The sequence below is a fragment of the Oryctolagus cuniculus genome, chromosome 17, assembly GCF_051225735.1.
Source record: "Oryctolagus cuniculus isolate XC-2025 breed Fujian yellow rabbit chromosome 17, ASM5122573v1, whole genome shotgun sequence".
NCBI classification, from domain to species: Eukaryota; Metazoa; Chordata; class Mammalia; order Lagomorpha; family Leporidae; genus Oryctolagus; species Oryctolagus cuniculus.
Genome location: NC_142883.1, coordinates 37,687,318 through 37,709,781, shown reverse-complemented (window position 1 = coordinate 37,709,781; position 22,464 = coordinate 37,687,318). Strand labels below are relative to the sequence as shown.

Below are 22,464 nucleotides of genomic sequence, written 5' to 3'. Positions count from 1 at the left end.
TTATAACTATTCACCCTAGACTAGAGCAGAAAGCTCCCTTCCTATTCCACTTGAAAAACTTGTCCCAGAATAGGATTTTTAATGTCTCTGGATAGAAGGGCATTTGGGGATGTCAACCATTATGACAATGATGCAAAAACAAAGGTACATAGCACATCAACACATGCCTCTAATGAACAGTTTTAAAAGGTTAACCTAAAGTAAAAACAAGTGCAATGAAAACAAAAATCCCATTTTGGGGTAGTGCTTAGCCTAGTGGTTAAAACACCGGTCAGGATGCTCCTGTAACACGGAGGAATGCTTGGATGGATGTGATTCCCAGCTTTGGCTCCTGATTTCAGCTTCTTGCTAATGCTGTCCATGGGAAGCAGTGATGCTAGCAAAAGTGGTTAGGATTCTGGCACCCATATAGGAGACATGGATTAAGTTTCTAGCTTCAGCTTTGGACTCCAGCCTGTTGTGGGCACTGGCGGAATGAACCAGAGGATGGGAACTCTCTCACTCTCTTTTCTTCTCTGCTTCTCAAATAAAAAAAATAAAACTACTAAGCCTATTCTTTTTTCTAATATGATAAATGAGAATTCTGTAACTTTATTTTCATTTGGCAAACAGTACACTCACATTTTCCTAAGCTACATGCCTCACTAGAAAAGTGCTTACTTTTCCAACACTCATTTGTATTTTTGTTTTTAAAGATTTATTTATTTGAAGGGCAGAGCATCAGTGAAAGGGAAGACAGAGAAGGAGGAGAGAGTTCTTCCATCTGTTCATTCCCCAGACAGCCACAAGAGTCTAGGCTAAGCCAAGTTGAGCCAGGGGCCAGGAACTCTATCACGGACTCCAACACCGGTGGGGGTGAGGGCTATGCTCTTGGGCCATCTTCTGCTGCCTTTCTAGAGGCCTTAGCAGGAAGCTGGGTCACAAGTGGAGCAGCCAGGACTCCAACTGGTGTTCTGATATGGAATGCCAGCATGGGAAGCAGCAGCTTCATGCACTGTGCCACAACACCTGCCCTATGAGATTTCCTTTTTTATATATTTATTTTATTTATTTGAAATAGATACTTATTTGATATAGAGAGAAAGAGACAGGGAAATATTCCATCTACTGGTTCACTCCCCAAATGGCAGCACTAGCCAAAGCCAGAAACCTGGATCTCCATCTGGGTCTCCCATGTGGGTTCAGGAGCCCAAGGATGTGGGCTACTACTTTCCACTGCTTTCTCAGGCACATTAGCAGGGAGCTGGATCAGAAGTTGAGTAGCCAGAATCTGAACCAGCACTCCACAGGATGCCAGCAATGCAGGCAGAGGCTTAAGTCACTGTATCACAGCACCAGTCCCTACATCAGATTTCTCAATATGTATTTTATTTACAGTTATAGCCACTTCTCATTACCTAGCATTTTAATTTTACTACCATTATAATAAAAACATTTATATTTAATTAATGTCTACAAGGCAAAACAGTAGATAATAAGGTTGAAACTGTCTTAAAGAACAAAGCAGCACAATTCTTGCATGTAATACAGGTACTAGTGGCTACTAGCTGGGGGTTGAGAGGAAACATAGGTACAAAACCAGGGTTTCCTAATGAGCTTTGTTAGCTTCTAAAACAAGTTAAAAGTGGTAATGTAATCTGCTTCTCCAAAGATCTTTTAAAATGGGATAGATCTACATTTGTCTACAGGGAATTTAATGACAGGCAAGCTCTAATAAGGAAGTGGGATTAGCTCTCAGGCTAAAACTATCTTAACACAAAGTAAGTTTTTTTTCAGTCTGCACCTGAATTACAAACGGCTCTTCTGACACTCCGCTTTGTGTGGTGATACTGTGTTACACATATATACCCAGAGTTAGAAGGAATACAAATGTGAAAGTACAGCAATGTCAATTCCTACTCCCACTCTTCCCTTTTTCTGTATCCTTGTAAAAGGTCTTAAAGAGCTAAGAGGGTAGTTGAAGTCAGAAATTTCTCTATTTTCTCATGAAGATTATATTTCTCATCTCATTTAAGCACACTGCTACATTCTCTACAGTCCTTCATTTACATCTTTTACCACGCTGTGTACATGAATGGCATGAAAACTGATCAGTATAACTCTACTCTACATAAGACTCTTAAACAAAATTTTTATATTATTCTACAGAAACAATTTTTTAAAACAAAGATCATTTTAACTATTTTGCCTTTGTTCTCTTTCAGGGAAATGCAGATTTTTTTTTCAACCACCTATTCACAATAGTAGAAGAGTCAATGAAACTATGTCTCCATTTTAGAGTAAGGAAAAGTGAGCCATCAAAAATTCTCAAATTGTTCTGGTTATTTTTTGATCCTTAGTATCAGACACATATGAAGAAACAGAAAAAAATGACATATCAGCAAAATGCAAAAAAAAAGATACAGCATAATAAACTAATTTTTTTTCCAAAATATAACTTACCGAAGTTTCCTTCCTTTGCTAGCTTTCCTATCCACTTTCTTGTGGATTTTGCTTCGTAACTTCTGGATGGCAAGCCACTGCCTGGGAAATTCACAAGCAATGTTATGCATCATCACTAACAGCAACAGTTATACAAATATGTTGACAAATTCGAATTTTTCTCACTAACAACCCTGCAGAAAGAAATCATCAACCTACATCAAGTTGTTTAAGATAGTCTGGGTTCAAAGTGACTAATCAATTGAAGAGGATTTGTGCAATGGCAAAAAAAATGGCAGCAGGGAAATTCTATAGCAAATTTGGTTAACAATGCTTCTCAGTATTTGCAGTTGCTGTGACAAGCACTAAATCTACCAGTCTGCAGGAAAACCTATCAAGCTGAGTAGAGCTGCTGAGGTTTTCTTAATGTTTTAGTTATACAGCATGTTGTCTCATTCACCGCAACCACTGTTGGTTTGAATGCATGAATTCTTTAAAAATAATTTTGCCCTTGCTAATCCCAACTGCTTTCCAATTTTTGCTAACTGCCAATACTAGTTTTATAGTCATTTTCACCTCATCTATAAACATTTCAGTAAGTCTTGCCAAAAGATTAGGATTCTTCCCCTCCCTCCCAAAATCATCTCAATACCATTACCCCACTAAAAAGGTAACAATAATTCTTTACTATCAAACATTCAAATTTCAAATTTCCCAAAATGTCTTAATTTTAAGGTTTACAGTTACAGACTCACATATTCGGCAATCAGTTAAGATATGAAAAGATTAATTTTTCAAAATAAAGATACTGGGCTAAAAAAGTCTTCATAAACTGTTTAGATGACAAATGTGAAAAAAGGAGAAACAGCAGCCATAACTGTCATCTTACCTGACTTATACAAGGAAAACTCAACAGCAAAAAAAAAAAAAAAAAAAAGGAAATCCAATTACTGTAATCTTAATATAATCTTAATTACCATAATCTATTTTATTGTAAAGTCAGATAAATGCACAATATAATCACCACTTAAATGCAATTTGCTCTATCACATTAAATTTACTGAGAACTGTTCTAACATTCCTGAGACAAACAAAATATCAACAATATCCTATCCAAAAATTCAAATACTATTTCAAACAAAATGATTTCATCAACACAAATATTTCATTGCTTCCTCAAAAGGCTGCTCTGCCCAGAATCCTATTCTTGCACTTGCAGCTTTTGTTTCCTTTCCTGCTTTTACAAATTACAGCTCATGGCTATTTAAATGTACACCATTCATTAGGTAGCACTCTAAATGCCCTTTCTATTTTCCAACCACAGGATGAAACACACACACAAGAGCCTTCCTTCACTACTTTACATTCTACACTGACATCTGGGTAATGCTGCCACGTTCCATTTCTAATTGTGCTGAAGCTTTTACTGAAGGGGTGGAGGTCTAAATTAGGGCAGACTCTAACAAAGCAGATTCCACTCAGTGCAAGGAACCTATTGTGCACAGTGCCATGTTCTGACAGCTGAGAGCACACGTTTGGGTGGCTGCTTTTTATCCACCGGTCAGCAGATTGATATGGATACAATCACAACTTAAACCAGAGAGCAAAGGACTTCTTCAAAAAGCAAACCCTAAAACACATAGTGTTTGACAATCTCTTTTCAAACTGCACTAGGGCAATACAGGACAAAAAAAAAGATTCATTTTATATTTCTAGCTCTTATTATCTTGCTTTTCTTTCTTAATTATAGGATTGCTTGGAAGTAATATGAAGGGGATTCAAACACAGAAACTATTATATATAAGCTGCCTAGATGAATAGAAAGCCAAATCAAAATTACCTTCCCATGGCCACCTGATCATTGGGATCCAAGGAGCTGGTCTTTCGTTCTATGAGTTCTCGTAGGAGCTAGGGGAGAAAGGAATACAACTGATTTATTTATCATTTCCCAGCATCAACCGACTTTAAAAGGGCACAGAAGGAATTGTGAATGGCACAGTGACAGCTCTAAAACTGCAATCAATAAGGGACAACCCAGTGGCAAGAGCATGACTGAATTCCCATTAACCCTTTCATATTTATATATTTTTAAACAGGTAGCTATAGCAGTAGCTGAGAATGGAAGTCCATTTGGAAGACTTATTGTACTGCAGTTCATTTCAAATGGATCAATGAGTGTGCAACATTCCCTTCATTGTTTTTATGATTAGTTTTGTCCACCCCATCGATAGCAATGGAGAATCTTTAAAAGGTCGGGTGGGAATGGCTCTGTGGCAAAAGGAAAATGCATCAGCTTCTTACCAAGAGGATAATGGTACATAGCTACCTTCTGAACTATAACCTCTTACAGTCAGGGGTTCTTCCACAGGCAAAAGCCTTTATTGTATTATTAAAAGTGTGGACTTCATCCTCTTAAATTTGCATAGCTGCTTCTCTAACCATGCTTGCTATTAAGTGATTTTTTTTTTTTTTTTTGGACAGGCAGAGTTATTAGACAGTGAGAGAGAGAGACAGAGAGAAAGGTCTTCCTTTTTCCGTTGGTTCACCCCCCCCAAATGGCTGCCACAGCCAGCACGCTGCGGCCGGCGCCAATGCAAAGCCAGGAGCCAGGTGCTTCCTCCTGGTCTCCCAAGCGGGTGCAGGGCCCAAGCACTTGGGCCATCCTCCACTGCACTCCCGGGCCACAGCAGAGAGCTGGACTGGAAAAGGAGCAACCAGGACAGAATCCAGCACCCCAACCGGGACTAGAACCTGGTGTGCTGGTGCCACAGGCGGAGGATTAGCCAAGTGAGCTGTGGCACCAGCTGCTATTAAGTGATTTAACCATAGATGACATCAACATATTCACAGTCACAAAAATTTTTAAGAGGGAACCTAAACAAAGTCATTTGTGTGTATGGCAAATATAACACAGAGAATTGGTCTTTCATCCTGTTCTATTAACTCCACAGGACTCTATATTACTCTTCTGCTCTCTTCTTAATCCTGCGTACTCCACTGCATCCAATCAAAGTCTGTATCGACACCTTTCACACAGACTTCAGAATTTGCACTGGAGCTTGAAGTTTTAGGTGAAGAGAAGCAATGGATTTTAAAGTTAAACATTAAAGGACGGAAAATTTTAATTATAGTAGTCAAACTCAGTATCTCTCCTACACAAGACCTATATGCAGACAAACAGCAACAGAGACTAAAATTCCAAAGCTCTGAGCAAAATCTAAGGCAAGATGCTAAAATACACGTGGCCCTGCTAAGCATCCATCGATAATACAAATTTGACTCTAAAATTCATTTCTTCACAAAAAATAAGCAATTACTTTGTAGGTGGGTATGGTAGTGATATGGATATTTCACCAAGTTAAACAGCTAAGGCCTTAGGAATATGTAGAAGGAGGATTACATTCCTATGAAAGTAGTTCACTTTCTAATTTTCATTCATTTCCATAAGGAGGTCTTGGATGATGTAAAAAATTTTATAAAAATATTACCTTCCATAAGATGAATGTTTACTGCAAAAGAGAAACATATATCTCAATCACAACTTATAAAAAAAAAACCTGAGCTGTTTTTTCTTTTGCTTATTTTGTACATTATTAGCACAGCGATTACATTTATAAACACGAGGACCAGAGGCCACTGGTTTATTATCACTAGAAAACAGCCAGCTATTTCTCTACCCTGTTTATCTGATTGATTCCCCACATCTTTCTGGCAGCCAATCTATCAGTTTATCTCTCCTACTTCATCACAGTCACTTCTGGCAGCTAAATACAAGATCCAAATCCAGTGTTACACAGACATACGACACAGTAAACCCATGTAACACTGCTGCTGTGTAAACAGCTGCCCTTAAGGCTAAGCGAAAATGGGCTTCTGGTTCCCAGTCAATATGCTGTCAGAAGCAAGGCTAGGGTGGGTCCAGGGAGAGGTTACTAATAATAAAAAGAGGAAGAAGAAGAAAAATAAAAGGAAGGAAAATAATGGGACGACTGCATTTCATTGCCCTTACCTTGTTCCAGTCTGGTTTTCCTAATCATCTCTGAACCCTTAAGACTGGGACGAAGCAGCCAGTGGGGAGCAAGTGCTCATGGAAGACTGCTCCAGCACAACAGGGGCAATCCTCTGGAAGAGAGCCCCACTGGCCCTGGCCAAGCGTGGAAAACACAGCCGCACCACACAGTGCATCGATCACGCGAGCAGTGGTCTCTGCGGGTCTAATGCCAAGTATTGCAGTGTTCACTGTCGTGCACATATTTTGGGCTGCATTTTTACTGCCCATGGGCTCTGTATGGTTAACCTTGGCCACTCGTGTTAGGGGAACACTGCTTTATGGGTCCATCAGGCAAAGATTAGTTTATTCAGTCCAATCTTTCAGACGATTCTGTTATGTCCAAAGTAGGAATGAGAAACCAGAAAGAAAAGAAAAATTAAATGAACTATTCCCATGGCCATTACTATTTCCCACAGCTATCACTATCACTAGGTTTAAATTTAATAAAGAAAACAGTTTTCCAAAATATTGCTGCAAAATGCAGCCTTAGGGATTATTAACTTAAGAATTTAATTTTGCTTCTGAGTTCAATTTTTATTTATTTTTTGACATAAAAAATTGTAAATATTATGGAGTCCCATGTAATATATATGTATATACATTGTGTAATGTCCAAATCAAGGTAAATAAACCTATCTCCTCCAACATCTATTATTCTCTGTGAAAACATTTGAAATCCTTCTAGCTTTTTTTGAAATATATAGTAAATTCTCTACAGTCACACCATAATTTATTTCTTCTATTACTTAATACCCTCTGATAAGCCTTTCCCTATCCCTTCCTCCCTCCTACTCTCCCCCTGCCTCAGTAATCACTATTCTAAGTTTGACTTTTATGAAATCAGCTTTTTTAGGTTCTACATTATGAAGTCAAGTAATATTTGTCTTTCTGTGCCTGCCTATTTCATTTAACATAATGAATGACCTCCATTTTCTTCCATATTGTTGTAAATGACAGGATTCCATCCTTTTAATGGCTGAATAGTACTCCATTGTACATATGTACAACATTTTCTTTACTTATTCACCAACAAATGGCATTGCTTGCTATTGTGAATATTACTGCAACAAAAATGAAAATGCACAGTACTCTTCAAAATACTGATCTGATTTCCCTTGGATATAAACCCAGAAGTGGAATTGCTGGATTACACGGTAGTTTTATTTTTAATGTTTTCAGGAAGCTCCAAACTGTTTTCCATAATAGCTATACTAATTTAAATTCCCATCAACACTTGTGCAAGGATTCCCTTTTCTCCACATCCTCACCAGCACTTGTTATCTTGTCTTTCTGATAATAGTCATATAACTGGAGTGAAGTACTATCTCATTGTGGTTCTGATTTACATTTCCCTGATGAATACTGATGCTGAGAATGTTTTCTTACACTTGTTGGCTATCTGTATGTCTTTTCTGGAGAAATGTCTATTCAGACCTATTGTCCAATTTTTAACTAGATTATTTGTTTTGTTACTATTGTGCTATTTGAGTTCCTTATATATTTTGGGTATCAGTCCCTTGCCAGATAGTGAATTTGCAAATATTTTCTTCCATTCTGTAGGCTTTCTCTTCACTCTGTTGACTGTTTGCTTTACTATATCCAATTTTCATAGCTTAATTTTATAAACTGTACCCCCAAAATTCAAGTTTCCATTAGTTGTTGCATTCTTTTATTTCAACACTGATAAAATATTTATAGTAACTTCTTTGTGATTCAAAAATGGAGAGATGTATAAAATATTTTTGTTCTAACCTATCACATTGCTCCAGACAGTCTACTTAGAAAGGCCTGACTGTAACTCTGGTTCTAGGGAAAAATCCTAGATGTAGTTAGGTTTCCAGGTCAGCCCATTAAAAATCTTCTTAATCTATGACAAAACACACACAAAAAATAACTGATGGTACCATTCAGCATCTAACTGAACTTTATAGAGGCAGCATTTGGCACAGTGGTTAAGATGCTACTTGGGACTCCTGTAGCCCAGGTGGGAATGACTGATTTGATTCCCAACTCATCGCCTTCTGATCCAGTTTCCTGCTCAGGTATACCCTGGGAGGCAGTAGGTGATGGTTCAAGTACTTGAGTCCCTGCCAACCACATGGGAAACTCAGATGTAACTCCAGGCTCTTGGCTTTGGCCTGGCCTGTCATGGCTGTTGTAACCAAAGGATGATCTCTTTCTCGCTCTCTTTTTCCTTCTGCCTTTCTTTTCTTCTTCTTCTTTTTTTTTTTTTTTAAGATTTATTTATGTATTTGAAATAGTTACACAGAGAGAGAAGGAGAGACGGGGGGGGGGGGGGGGTCGGTCTTCCAGCCATTGGTTCACTCCCCAGATGGCTGCAATGGCCAGAGCTGCACCAATCCGAAGCCAGGAGCCAGGAGCTTCTTCTGAGTCTCCCACATTGGTGCAGGGGCCCAGGGACTTGGGCCATCTTCTACTGCTTTCCCAGGCCACAGCAGAGAGCTGGATTGGAAGTTAAGCAGCCAAGTCTCGAACCAACACCCATATGGGATGCCGGCACTGCAGGCGACGGCTTTACCTGCTACACCACAGTGCTAGCCCTCTCTCTGCCTTTCAAATAAAATGAAAAACTAAATGAGAAAAATCTTGTAATATTTTGATTAGAAAAATGCACACCAGAATCAATTAAAAATAGAAGACTGAACATATTAGCTTATTTGTCTTCTTCTCAAATGCCTATTATTAGCCCACAAGAAAGAGAGAAGACCTAATGAGAGCATACTCATATTTTCATAAAATTTTTCCAAACAGCAAAGATAGAGAATAAAAGGAAGTTATCACCCAAGTTCCCAGAAGGAATAAAGGTGAGAGTGGAGCTGATCACACCCACAGAATGCCTGTGGGATCAGCTCTGCAGGTGGCAGCTGCCTCGAAAGGTGGGAAGAGGAAGAAGGGGCAGAACCACTTGGGCCTTCTCACTTCTCATTATTCCGTATAGCTGACTATCTGTGTCTCTGACCCTCTCTCACTGGGAGAAAAGAAACGATACTCTGGAAAAAGTGAACCGCAGAAGCTTCAGAGTCGGGAATAACAGAAGGCTAGAATGCGGCATAAGCAGAGCTCCATGCTACTCTCTGGGACCTCCTGTCCCCTCTCCTCACCCTGTCTACAGAACACTAACATGCAGCTGAATAATTTCGTTGGCAGGAGAACAGAGTCTTTTCTGGAAAAATTGCATGGCTGTCTCTGTCTCCCAAAATACTGCTAAACTGCTAAGATCTGGAAATGTCCCCCCAAATTTATGTGCTGGTAACTTAATCCTCAACACAATGGTATTGGGAGGTGTGGCCTTTGCCAGGTATTTGAGACAAAGGGACTCTACTTTCACAAATGGGATTCACTGTCATAAAAAGGCTTGATGGAGGAATTTAGCCCTTTCATACTCCCAGCTTCTGCACATAGCGCTGCTCCCCTCCACAGAATCCAGCACCAAAGTGCCATCTGGGAAGGAGACCTGCTTGCTCCTAGCCTCCAGAATTACGAGAAAAAAATCAATTTCTTTGTTGTTATTGTATTTTTATTTAATATTTACAACTGAAAGGTACAGAGACACCGACAAAGATCTTATATCCTTTGTTTTATTCCCCAAATGTCCACAACTGGGACTGGACTAGGCTGAAGCCAGGCAATTGGAACTCAATCCAGGTCTCCCGTGTGGGTATCAGGGACTTGAGCACTTGCGCCATCAGCTGCTGCCTCCCAGGGTACACATTAGCCAAGAGTTAGAATCAGAAGACAACCCAGGACTCCTACTGAGGCACTCCAATATGGGATGAAAGCATCCCAAATGCATCTTAACTGCTGTACCATATGCCCACTCTTCTGTTCTTCATAAATTACTCAGTGCATGGCACCATGTTCCAGTGGTACAAATGCACTAAGACACAAGTTCTGACATCTGAGTGTCACATTAAAGAATGAAAATCTAAATGAGATTTGACATCTCAACTGTAAGAGCACATACCAGAGGAAAGCAGAGAGTTGCCTTCACAGTTCAGAGGGAAACAAGACTTCAAACTTGAAACTCCATATACAGCTAAACAACTAGCCAGGGATAACAAGAGGTGCATGAAGAGATCGCCACATGCATAAAGATGCCACAATTTACTTTCCAGACACTGTTAACAGAAGTGTGTCAGTAGGATAGCATACAGCAAGAAAGAAAAACACAAAAGATTTTAGAAAATGGAGCTCTGACTCAGGGAAGAAGCACAGGCAAAGCCAGGAATGCAGACAGCAGAAGCCCAGACACAACCATTCCGGAAGGGAGAATCCAGGCTACTGGGAGCGACGCCTCCAAGGGGCAAAAAAATGGGAGGGAGGGGGAGAAACAGAAACAGGTAACAAGTACATAAAAAGCTAAGCAAAATGATTAAAAAAAAAAAGATTTATTTTATTTGAAAGGCAGAATTAGAGAGACAGGTTGGGGGAGGAGGGCAGTGGGGAGTGGTGGTTGAGAGAGAGACAATCAGTGAGCAAGTGCTTCCATCTGCTGGTTCACTTCCCCAAATGATCACAACAGCCAGGACTGGGCGAGGCCGAAGTCAGGAGCCAGGAGCTTCTTCCAGATTTCCCATGTGGGTGCAGGTGCTCAAGCATTTGGGCCATCTTCCCGATTTCCCAGGTGCATTAGCAGGGAGCTGGATTTGAAGTGGGGCAGCCAGGACTGGCGCATATATGGGATGTTGGCATTGCAGGCGGTATCTTAACCCACTATGCCACAACACCAGCTCCAGCAAAATGTCTTTTTTAAAAAAAAGATTTATTTATTTATTTGAAAGTCAGAGTTATAGAGAGAAGGAGAGGCAAAGAGAGAGAGAGAGAGGTCTTCCATTCATTGGTTCACTCCCCAAATGGCCGCAATGGCCAGAGCTGAGCCGATCTGAAGCCAGGAGCCAGGAGCTTCTTCCAGGTCTCCCAAGCAGGTGGAGGGACCCAAGGACTTGGGCCTACTTCTACTGTTTTCCCAGGCCATAGCAGAGAGCTGGATCGGAAGTAAAGCAGCCAGGACTTGAACGGGCACCCATATGGGACTCTGGCACTGCAGGCGGTGGCTTTACCCATTATGCCACAGCACTGGCCCCAGCAAAATCCTATTAAAAACAGCATTACTAGGGACCAGCTCTGGCGCATAGTGGTAAAGCTGCTTCCTGCAGCTCCAGGATCCCATATCGGGCACCGATTCAAGCCCCACCTGCTCCACTTCTGATCCAGCTCTCCACTATGGCCTGGGAAAGCAGTAGAAAATGGGTCCCTGCACCCACGTGAGAAACCTGGAAGAAGCTCCAGGCTCCTGGCTTCGAATTGGTCTAACTCCGGTGGTTGCAGCAATCTGGGGAGTGAATCAGCAGATGGAAGACTTCCCGCCCTCCTCTGCCTCTATAACTCCACCTTTCAAAATAATAAATAAATCTTAAAACAAAACAAAACAAAACAAAAAACCAGCATTACTAGCCCTAGGAAAAAAACAAATGGGTAAGGAAATGCAAGCATAGTACATCACAGTTGTTCCCTACTATCTATGGGCAAATGGCTCCAGGATGCCCTCCATTCCAAAATCTGAGGCTGCTCCAGGCCCTTCTATAAAATGGTGTAACATCTAACACTGTGTGAACAATACGTAAATATCTGTTACACTGTATTGTTCAGGGAATGACAACAAGCAGAAAGCCTGCACATATTCACTACAGCTACAATTTTTATTTCCTCGGATTTTTTAGATCTGAGATTGGTTAAACTGCAGGTACAGAACCCATGGATACGGACAGTGGCTGTACTTGTGAGTGACACACAGCCATCCCAGTAAGGTAGGGAGTACCTATATGGAGTATCTTCCTGTACTTTTACTGATCATCTGTATATCTTATTTGGAGAAGCACCTAGTCAGCTCCTTTGACAATTAAAAAACAAAAAAGGTTTTGTGTTCTTTTATACTTGAGTTGTAAGAGTTCTTTTTATATTCTAGATACAGTTGTTTATCAACTCCCATTCTGTGGTGTCTTTTCACTTTATTGATGGTATCCTTTGCAGCAGAAAAATTTTTCATTTTGATATTGTAAGAAAGGGGTGCAGAACAGAGAGCAGACAGGGTATGAACTTGCAGTCATTTTGAATAAACTTGCAGTTTATTCAAAGAAAGTAAATTCGCAGAGGTGGGTGATCAACTGCCAGTGTGCACACAGACTGAACACATGGCAGAGGGCACAGGCCCCAGGGACTGGGCTTTTTTATAGCTTATGTGGGTTGCAGGGGGCAGTAGGTAGAGGTGAATTCTTCCATACAGGTCTTTCAAGTTTGGCCCCACCCCTTACCTGGGGAAGAATGTGCATGTGTGTAGGCGGTGGGACAACAGGGTGCGAGACAGAATTGAGACTCACAAAGAAGGGATAAATTCCGATTTTATATCTCTTGGGCAATGAGCTAGAATGGCTGAGGCTTATGTCCTTGTTCCATAAGATATAGTTCAATTTTTTTCTTTTGTCATTTGTACTTTGGATTTTCTACATCAGAAACCATTGTCTAACTCAAGGTAATACAGATTTGCTTCTACGTTTTCTTCTAAGAGTTTCATAGTTTATATTTTATTTTTTTTAAAGATTTATTTATTTATTTGAAAGTCAGAGTCACACTGAGAGAGGAGAGGCAGAGAGGCAGAGAGGCAGAGAGAGAGAGAGAGAGAGGGAGAGAGCGGGGGGGAGAGAGAGAGGCCCTGCATCTGATGGTTCACTCCCCAGATGGCCACAAAGGCAGGAGCCGCGCCGATCCGAAGCCAGAAGCAAGGAGCCTCTTCCTGGTCTCCCATGTGGGCGCAGGAGCCCAAGGACTTGGGCCATCTTCTGCTTTCCCAGGCCATAGCAGAGAGCTAGATCGGAAGAGGAGCAGCCGGCACTCCAACCGGCACCCACATGGGATGCCGGCGCTTCAGGCCAGGGAATTAACCCGCTGCGCCACTGCGCCGGCCCCCATAGTTTATATTTTAGCTCTTATATTTGAGGTTATGACACAGTTTTAGTAAATTTTTGTGTATGGTGTAAGATAGGAGCCCAATTTCCTTCTTTTACATGTGGCTATCCAATTATACCATTTGTTAAAAGAATCATTTTCCCCTTTGAGTTGCCTTAGCACCCTTGTTGAAAAGTTCAGTAAAATTTTTAAAACATTTGTTTTATGGCCACATATTCTTGCACTTTTTGAATTTGTGACCCAGTTATTGATCCTCCTTCTCAGCCTTCCATGGGTCACAGTCACAGATGCCTACAAGACAAAAAGCTCTCCCTAACTTAACTGGCCTTGTAGAGTCAAGATGCCAGACTCCCTTCCCAGTCAGTACACAGAGCTGGCTGGTGTACCTTCCCACTCATGTGTTGGAGACTCACAGGTTTGGGTTTACTCTTCTGCCTCCTCTCTTCCTCTCAGAAGGATCTGTAGTAAGAATAGGTCTGCTGCTGCTCCGCCTCCTGCTTGACCATGTTCCCTGTTCTCAGCTCCCCAGTCTTTGAAATTATCACCAAATGGAGTCACTTCCAACTTTTATATACCATAGCTGAAGTACATAAAAAAATAAACCTGCATATTATAATTTCAAGTAGGTTGGAGAGAATTACTCTATACAGCTATGGTATATAATATAAAACTGACATGGGGGAGGGGAAGGTGTTGTAGCACAGCAGGCTAAATCATCACTTGGGATGCCCACATCCCATATCAGAGTGCCAGTTCAAGTTCTGGCTACTCCATTTCTGATCCAGTTAACACATCATGGGAGGCAGCAGAGTCCCTGCCACCTTATAGGAGATTTCTTGGTTCCCAGCTTTGGCCTGGCCCAGCCTTGGCTATTGCACACATTTGAGGAGTGAACCAGAGGACGGCAGATACTGTTCTGTTGGTCAAATAAAAAATAATTTCTTTTGTAAAGACTGGCATAAGGATTTGGTATTTGGCATAGCAGTTAAATCACCACTCAAGATGTTCATATTTCATATCAGAGTGGCTGAGTTTCAGTCACAGTTCCACTTCTAATCCAGTTTCCTGCTAATGTGCACTCTAGGAGGCAGCAGATGATGAGTCAAGGTTTGAATCCCTGACACCCACATGAGAGACCTTGATAGAGTTCTAGGCTCCTGGTTTTAGCCTGCCCCAGCCCCAGCTGTTGCAGGCATTTGGGAAGTGAACCAGCAGATGGAAGAGTGCCTGTCTATCTCTGGTTTTTAAACAAAGTAAAATAAAAAAAATAACCTTTTAAAGATTTATTTTATTTATTTGAAAAGCAGATTTACAGAGAGGGAGAGATAAGAAAGGCAGGGAGGGAGGGTGGGAGGGGAGAAAGAAAAGAGTGAAAGAAAGAAGAGAGAGAGAGAGAAAGAAAGGAACAGAGAGAGAGAGAGAGAGAGAGAGAGAGAGAGAACGCGCGCGCACAATGTTCTGCTGGTTCACTGTCCCCAGATGACCACAACGGCAATGACTAGGCCAGGCTGAAGCCAGGAGCCAGGAAAACCATCCAGGTCTCCCTAATGGGTGGCAGAGGCCCAAGTGCCTGGGTCATATTTTACTGCTTTCCCAGGTGTATAAACAGGGAGTTGTATCAGAAGTGGAGAAGCCAGGAGACTAACTGGTGATCATAGGGATGTCAGTGTTGCAGGTGGTAGCTTAACCCACTGTACCACAACACTCTCCCTACCCAAGAATTTTTTAACTGGCATAAAATGGCCCACTCCCCGTAAGTAACTATTTTTCTCTGTCTCCTCTCCATATTACTCACTCACTCTTCAATCAACTCTACCACCTAATATTTCTGCATCCATTATTCTACTGAAACAAACCATTTCAAGACCTCTTTTTCTAGGACAGATGTTTGACAAAGTTGTTAAGATGTCACTTGGGACACTTGCATCCCATATCAGAGTGCCTGAGTTCGAGATCTGACTCTGCTTCTGGTTTCCAGCTTCCTGCTAATGTGCACCCTGCAAGGCAACAGCTGATGGCTTGGATCCCTGGCACCCATGTGAGAGACCCAGAGTGAGTTCGAGGCTCCCAGCTTTGGCCTGGTCCAGCCACACTATCACAGGCATTTTGGGGAGTGAACCAATGGATAGAATCTCCATTTATCTCTGCTTTTCAAATAAATAAAAGGAATAAATTAATTAACTTTCTGGAAAAAAAAGCTATCTAACATGCCATCTGCCACTACTCACTATTAGACTTCTTGAAGCAGCCAGTGGCACTGGGCATTCTCACCCTAGTGTAATTCTCTCTTCTTGCCATCTGTTAGGCATCTCTGGTTCTACTCCTTATTCAGCCAACTCCTCTTCTCAGCCATCAAATATTGTACTGACATCCCTCAGGATTCACTTCCAAGCTTTCTTTTCTTCTTACTCCTTTATGCTTTTCCCAGTTCTCAAGGCTTCCATGACCTAAGAGTTATCCCAGGCTTCTCCCTTATCATCCATTCTATTGAACTAACTGGTGTTCCCTTTCCATGATGTGCAGCCTCCTCCACTATCCCCGATCACACAGTCCGTCCATTTACAAGACCTCCTCCAGGAGTCAGCCTCACATCCCACCTGTCCTTCTCTGCAGGCCACGTTCAAATGCCACCCTCACCTCCCTGCTGCCTTCTTCAATTTCTCTGTCTTCTGACCTCTTTATTATACCCCAGTAAGCACTCTGGCTAATTACATTTATGTCATCTTCTTTGCTTGGCTATAAGGTCCTTGGGCGGGGGGGGGGGGGGGGGGGGCAGCAGCAGGGTCTGCCCCACAGAACTCCACCCACTGCCTTGCATATAGTGATTACTAAAATCAGTCAATTGGCAAGCAGTTTCCTAGGCCTTGTGAGCAAGTCTGGAAAGTATACAACTTTTACAAAGGCAAGAACAATATTTTCAAGTAGAAGGAAGAGTGAGAGGAAACCAGAATGTGCGAGTGAAGATCAAGAAGCACCTTAACACTGAAGTTACAAGTAACTCACTTTTGGTTCTACAGCAAGAGAATGTAGAGCTGCCCCTGAAAAAGTCAGCCTAACCCTGCCTCACTGCCCTTGGTCTGTAAGGATGGGATATTTTTGTACTTAGAGATTCAGCCCTGTAACATGCCTCCATTCTACAGCTAATGCCTGTGACTTGGAAAGGATGATAAATTCACTGAGTGCAGGAACACTGTTTTCTCAGCAGAAATCCTAAAATACTTAAAGGCCATAATATTTCACTAAGCTTGGCCATTTGAGTTAAAATTTATTAGTCAAAATAGAAAACTTCCTCATCAGATCCCATATATTCCATTAGCCATAATATACAGTGTCTCCCAATGTCTATAATTATTAACTAGAAGTGTGAGTAAATCACTATCAGTCTTTGGGCCCCAATGTGTGAAGACAGAGTAAGAATTAAGTAATTCAAATGTTAAAGAACTTTTTTTTCCAGTTTGTTTTTCCTCCAAATAAAAAGAACTTTATAAGTACTAAGTGATGGCATTAGCTATTCTTTTTAATTTAATCTACACCGAAAGTAATAATGTATGGGTGGGGGGCAGTTTTGTGGCTCAGTGGGTAGAGTCACTGCCTCTGATTCCAGCATCGCTTTTCAGCACCAGTTCACGTCTTGGCTGCTCCACTTCTGATCCAGCTCCCTGCTAATGGCCTGGGAAAAGCAGCAGAAGATGGATCAAGTGTTTGTGTCCCTACCACACACATGGAGACCCAAATGAAGCTCTTGGCTTCGGCCTGGCCCTTTTGACCATCCAGGGAGAGAACCAGTAGATGGAAGTAAGTCTCTTGAAAAATTGAAATGCAGAGGGTGTTTTTGTTTAGACTTTCCAACACTCCCCCTTTCAAATATTCTGCCACTTGGTTACCAGACCACTGTCTAGATGTGTACCTTTTTCCCCCTATAATAAGATAGGGAGATGGGTTATATATCCTTTGGGACACCAGCTCAATAACCATTTCTGGGTATTCTTTGGCAATGTTTCTTTTAGTGGCATCATACAATAAATCATTTGGATTGAAAAAATAAAGTCATTCTGAATTAAACAAGGTGTCACAGGTGGGAAACTGGAAGGGTAGTACTAACTTGACTCTTCAATTGTGTCCTTTAAGAACTAAAAGCCTGACTGAAACCTCTCTCCTTGTCTTGCTAGCAATCTCTCTCCATCATTCAGACGTCAATAATTCTTCAGTTCCTCCAAGATCAATAATCCATTGATCCTGCCACTTTTTAAGCATCCTTCATCCTCTCCTCATATGTTCACTTCCCCATTTACCAGTGGATATGATTCCATAGTCTATCAGGATAACCACCCCTGCACATGTCCTCAACTCCCAGGCAGGCTGTCACACAGACCCACAATACCTTGAGAATGGATGTGTCTTAGAATTCAAAATCTTTAGGATGTAAGGAAGGTAATACAGTGCATATTCCCCAAGTCAAACACAATATTTCTACAGCAAACACATGAATACTCACACTAAGTGGGATAAATAAAGCCTATACATAGCTTTGTGACCATTCAGATTACATGCTGCCACTTAAAACAGTTTGCCAGACTTACCAAAACAAACCAAAATTACACAATATTTTTGATCCCAGAACTGCAGATAAGGAATTATACGTAGCTATACTTCACTGACAACACCTGAGACCAAGTTAAGCCTTAGTATCTGAACTTATGCAAATGACACTACTAGAGAGAAAGCACAGACCATGCAAAGTCGTCTCCTGATTATAAATATCAGTCCCACCATCCACTAGCCTCACGTGGGTCTTCAGTGTGACCTGACAGCTCTACCGTATCCTAGTCCATTTACTGGTCTATGCTCTGAGGAGCTTCTTTCTAACTTCCGGCTCAAGTCACAAGCTCCTCCTACATCTTCTCCCTCTGGCTTCCTAATTTATAAAACACATAAACACTCAGATGAAAAATTCCAGGTATTCTCACTCCTAATTACCTGAAACTGTACTCACATGCTCTGCCTTCTCTCTTGTCCATCAGAACAATCCGTCTCCACTTGGGTACTCACCAGCAATCCTCATCTCCCCCCTGCAATATCAAGCTTTTCCTGTCTATTGGACCATTTCCATCAGCATACAAAACAACTACTACCTTAAAACAAAACACTCTTTTAAAAACTCCACTCCCCTTCTGGCTACTGCCCCATTTCTCTATTTTCTTCATAGCAAATCTCAAAGGTTGTCTATACTCACTGTTTCTAATTTATCATCTTCCTTCTCTTTAATTCACTCCACCAAAATAAAGTAGTTCTTGTCAAGGTCGCTGATGACTTTCACATCATTAAAACCAACATCATTTCTGTCTCAATCCTCATCCTCATCTTACTTGACCTATCTGAAATATCTGACATACTGGAACACTTATTTCTTTTAAAAAAATTTTTTTAAAGCTTTATTCAGCTATAATTCACATATGCAATTCCCCACGTTAATTACAGAATTCCATGTTTTTGCACACTCAGAGTTGTGCAATCATCACTATGTAAACTTTAGAATACAATCATTACCCTCAAGGGGAACCCATTACTTACCAGTTGACACAGCCCTTTTAGCCTGAAACACTCCCAAGTCCTAGCCGACCACTCATCTACTGTTTGTCACCACAGATGGGCCTATTCTGAACATTCCATATGGGTTCCTTTCACTTAGCATGGTGATTTCCAGGATCATCCTTCTAGCGTGCATCAATGCTTCAGCCTCTTTGGTGGCCAAACAACACTCACTCATATGGATGCATCTGATTTTCTTAATCCAGTTATCAATCAGAGACATCCGGGTTGCTTGTTTAGTGGCTATTGTGAATAATATTGTAGAAAATCATGTAAAAAGCTTGTGTGTGTCATATGCTTTCATGTCTTGTGGGTACAAACCTAGGAGTGGAACTACAGGATCATTTGGTAATCCCAGGGTTTAATGTTTGGAGGAACAGCCAAACTCTTTCACAGAGGTTGTTAACATTTTTATATTCTTACTAGCAATGTATGAGGGTTTTAGATTTCCCACATTTTTCCCAACACTTGCTATCAGTTTTATGATTACAGCCATCTTAGTGGATGTGAAGTTGTACCCATTGTGATTAATTTTATATTTCCCTAAAAAGTTTTCAAGACACTGAGTATCGTGTGTGTGTGTGTGTGTGCGCGCGCGCTCGTGCATGTGTGTGTGTGTGTGTGTATGGCATAGTGGATAAATCCACCATTTGCAGTGCCAGAATCCCATATGGGCGCAAGTTCAAGTCCTGGCTGCTCCACTTCTCATCCAGCTCTCTGCTATGGCCTAGGAAAGCAGTAGAAGATGGCCCAAATGCTTGGGCCCCTGCACCCACGTGGGAGACCAGGAAGAAGCTCTTCACTCCTGGCTTCAGATCTGCCCAGCTCCAGCCTTTGCGGCTGTTTGGGGAGTGAACCATCACATGGAAGACCTCTCTCTCTCTGCCTCTCTGTAACTCTGCCTTTCAAATAAATAAATAAATCTTTTTTAAAATTATTTATTTATTTGAAAGAGTTTCAGAGAGACAGGGAGAGACAGAGAGGTATTCCATCAGCTAGTTCACTCCCCAGATAGCCACAACGCCTAGGGCTGAGCCATGCCAAAGCAAGGAGCCAGGAGTTTCATCTGGGTCTCCCAGGTGGGTGGCAGAAACCTAAGCACTTGAGCCATCCTCTGCTGCTTTTCCTAGGCCATTAACAAGGAGCTGGACCAGAAGATGTGAACTGGAGCCCATACGGGATACCTGTATCACAGGCAGAGGCTTTACCCATTATACCACAACACCAGTTCCCTGTGGCTCTTTTAACCTCTAATAAGATTCAGTGGACAAGAGTATCTCAATTCAGTTTCCAACAACTGGTTACTTCTGTATAAAACAGGAAGTTTATAGCAAGCATTATCTCCTAAGATCTTCTACAAGTTACATAGAAACTACTTAAGGAATCGTACCAGGTGTACACTGAAGGATACACAAACATGCTAATGAATGCTTGAGGCATATTTATCGTAAGATGACATCTAAGAACCATATATGTGTTCTTTCGTTTTGTGTGTTTTTTAAAGAGTTATTTGGTTATCTGAAAGTCCAAGATAGAGATAGAAGAAGAGATGGAAAGACAGAGAGAGAGAGGTCTTACACCCATTGGCTCACCCAACAAAAGGCCACAATGGCCAGAGCGGGGCAGATCCAAACCAGGAGCCAAGAGCTTCATCTGGGTCTCCCACACGGGTGCAGGGGACCAGGGACTTGGGCCATCTTCCACTGCTTTCCTAGGCACATTAGCAGGGAGCTGGATTGGAACTGGAGTAGCTGAAACAAACTGGCACCCACAGTGGGCCCTCATGTGTTGTTTTTATATCAAGAACTTAATTATTCTCTTTCACCATTTATTTCCCTTACTTAAACTGTATTGACGTCACACTCTCAAAGAGTGTGACCCCACAAAATTAAAGACTCTCACTCTTGTTAGATGACACAAACTCCTTCACAAGGATTATTGCTTCATTAGACTTTATAAATCTGGCTTTGGCATAATAAACGTTAATAATGAATTTCATCATAACCACACAAAAGTGATACATGTGAATTGTCAGAGTACAAGCAGGTGGACTAGATCTCCAATTTCTTAAAAAGATATAACTCTGCAAAGAAAACTCTTAAATGAATTTTCAAACTACTCCATTCAAAAGGCAATATAATGTACTAGGTAAACCCACAGATGGAAGATCTCTCTAATTTTGTTTCTGTCTCTCTCTCTGCCTTTCAATTAAATAAAAACAATCAACAAAATTTTTAAAGAAATTTAACAAAAAAAAAATAAGAGGAAAATCAGTAACCACCAAATGGCTCAAATAAAATTCCTATACATGAGACACAAAATAATCTTGTAATTATTAAAACTAGAGTTTAATTGGACATTAGTATTTGTCAGTTTTTTTTTTTTTTATATTTTATTTATTTATTTGAGAGGTAGAGGTACAGAGAGTGAGAGGGAGAGACAGAGAGAAAGGTCTTCTTTCTGCTGGTTCACTTCCCAAATGGCCGCAAAGGCCGGAGCTGCACCGATCCAAAGCCAGGAGCCAGGAGCCAGGAGCTTCTTCTGGGTCTCCCACATGGGTGCAGGGGCCCAAGCACTTGGGCCATATTCTACTACTTTCCCAGACCATAGCAGAGAGCTGGATGGGAAGAGGAGCAGCCGGGACTTGAACTGACGCCCACATGCAATGCCGGCACCGCAGGCGGGGATTAACCTGCGCCATAACGCTGGCCCTGTCACGTTTGTTTTTAACACTCTTCCTATGCTCCAAGCAACCTAACTGATTAGTTCCTGCTGTATTTTCAACCATATTTTTTCATCCAACTTAAGAAAAACAACCCAGGGAGCTAGTGCTGTGGCTTAGTGGGTTAGAGGCCCAGACTGGGCACTGTTTCATGTCCCAGATGCTCCACCTCAAATCCACCTCACTAACTGTACCTAGTGAAGCAGCAGAGGATGGCCTGCGTGCCCTGCACCCACACAGGAGACCTGGAAGAAGCTCCTGGCTCCTAGCTTCAGCATGGCTCAGTTGTGGTTGTTGTGGCTATTTGGAGAGTGAGCCAGCAGATGGAAGATCTCTCTCTGTCTCTCCTTCTCTCTCTCTGTAACTCTGCTTTTCAAATAAATAAATAAATCTTAAACAAACAAAAAAAGAAACACAATCCAGATGTCCAATAATAACAATATTTTAAAGTAAAATTAAGACTTAAATGCTACTCTGAACAAAAGGAACCATTCAAACTCATTAACATGGATAGATTCAAACTTTAAAACATTATTAACTATCAACAGAACCACTGCAACAACACATGCCAAGAATAGGAATACTGTATTGCTATCAGCCACAGGAATGGCTTGTGAGACTTCTCTTAGTCCCACTAAGATCTAAATGTATATAATTGAAGCCACCACACCAACTGTCCATATAAACCACTCACAAA

At 41.4% G+C, this 22,464-nt stretch overlaps 1 protein-coding gene across 5 annotated transcripts in view; it reads right to left on the bottom strand.

The window, feature by feature from the left end:
- AATF (apoptosis antagonizing transcription factor) overlaps window positions 1-22,464 on the bottom strand; it is a 122,519-nt gene that overhangs the window by 43,103 nt on the left and 56,952 nt on the right. For all 5 annotated transcript variants that reach the window (XM_008271166.5, XM_070061046.2, XM_051824700.3 and 2 more), the window contains 2 exons: window positions 4,262-4,329; window positions 2,443-2,523 (listed from right to left, as the gene is read on the bottom strand). In XM_008271166.5, coding sequence (XP_008269388.1) covers window positions 2,443-2,523; window positions 4,262-4,329 — 149 coding nt within the window. The remainder of the gene's footprint in view (window positions 1-2,442; window positions 2,524-4,261; window positions 4,330-22,464) is intronic.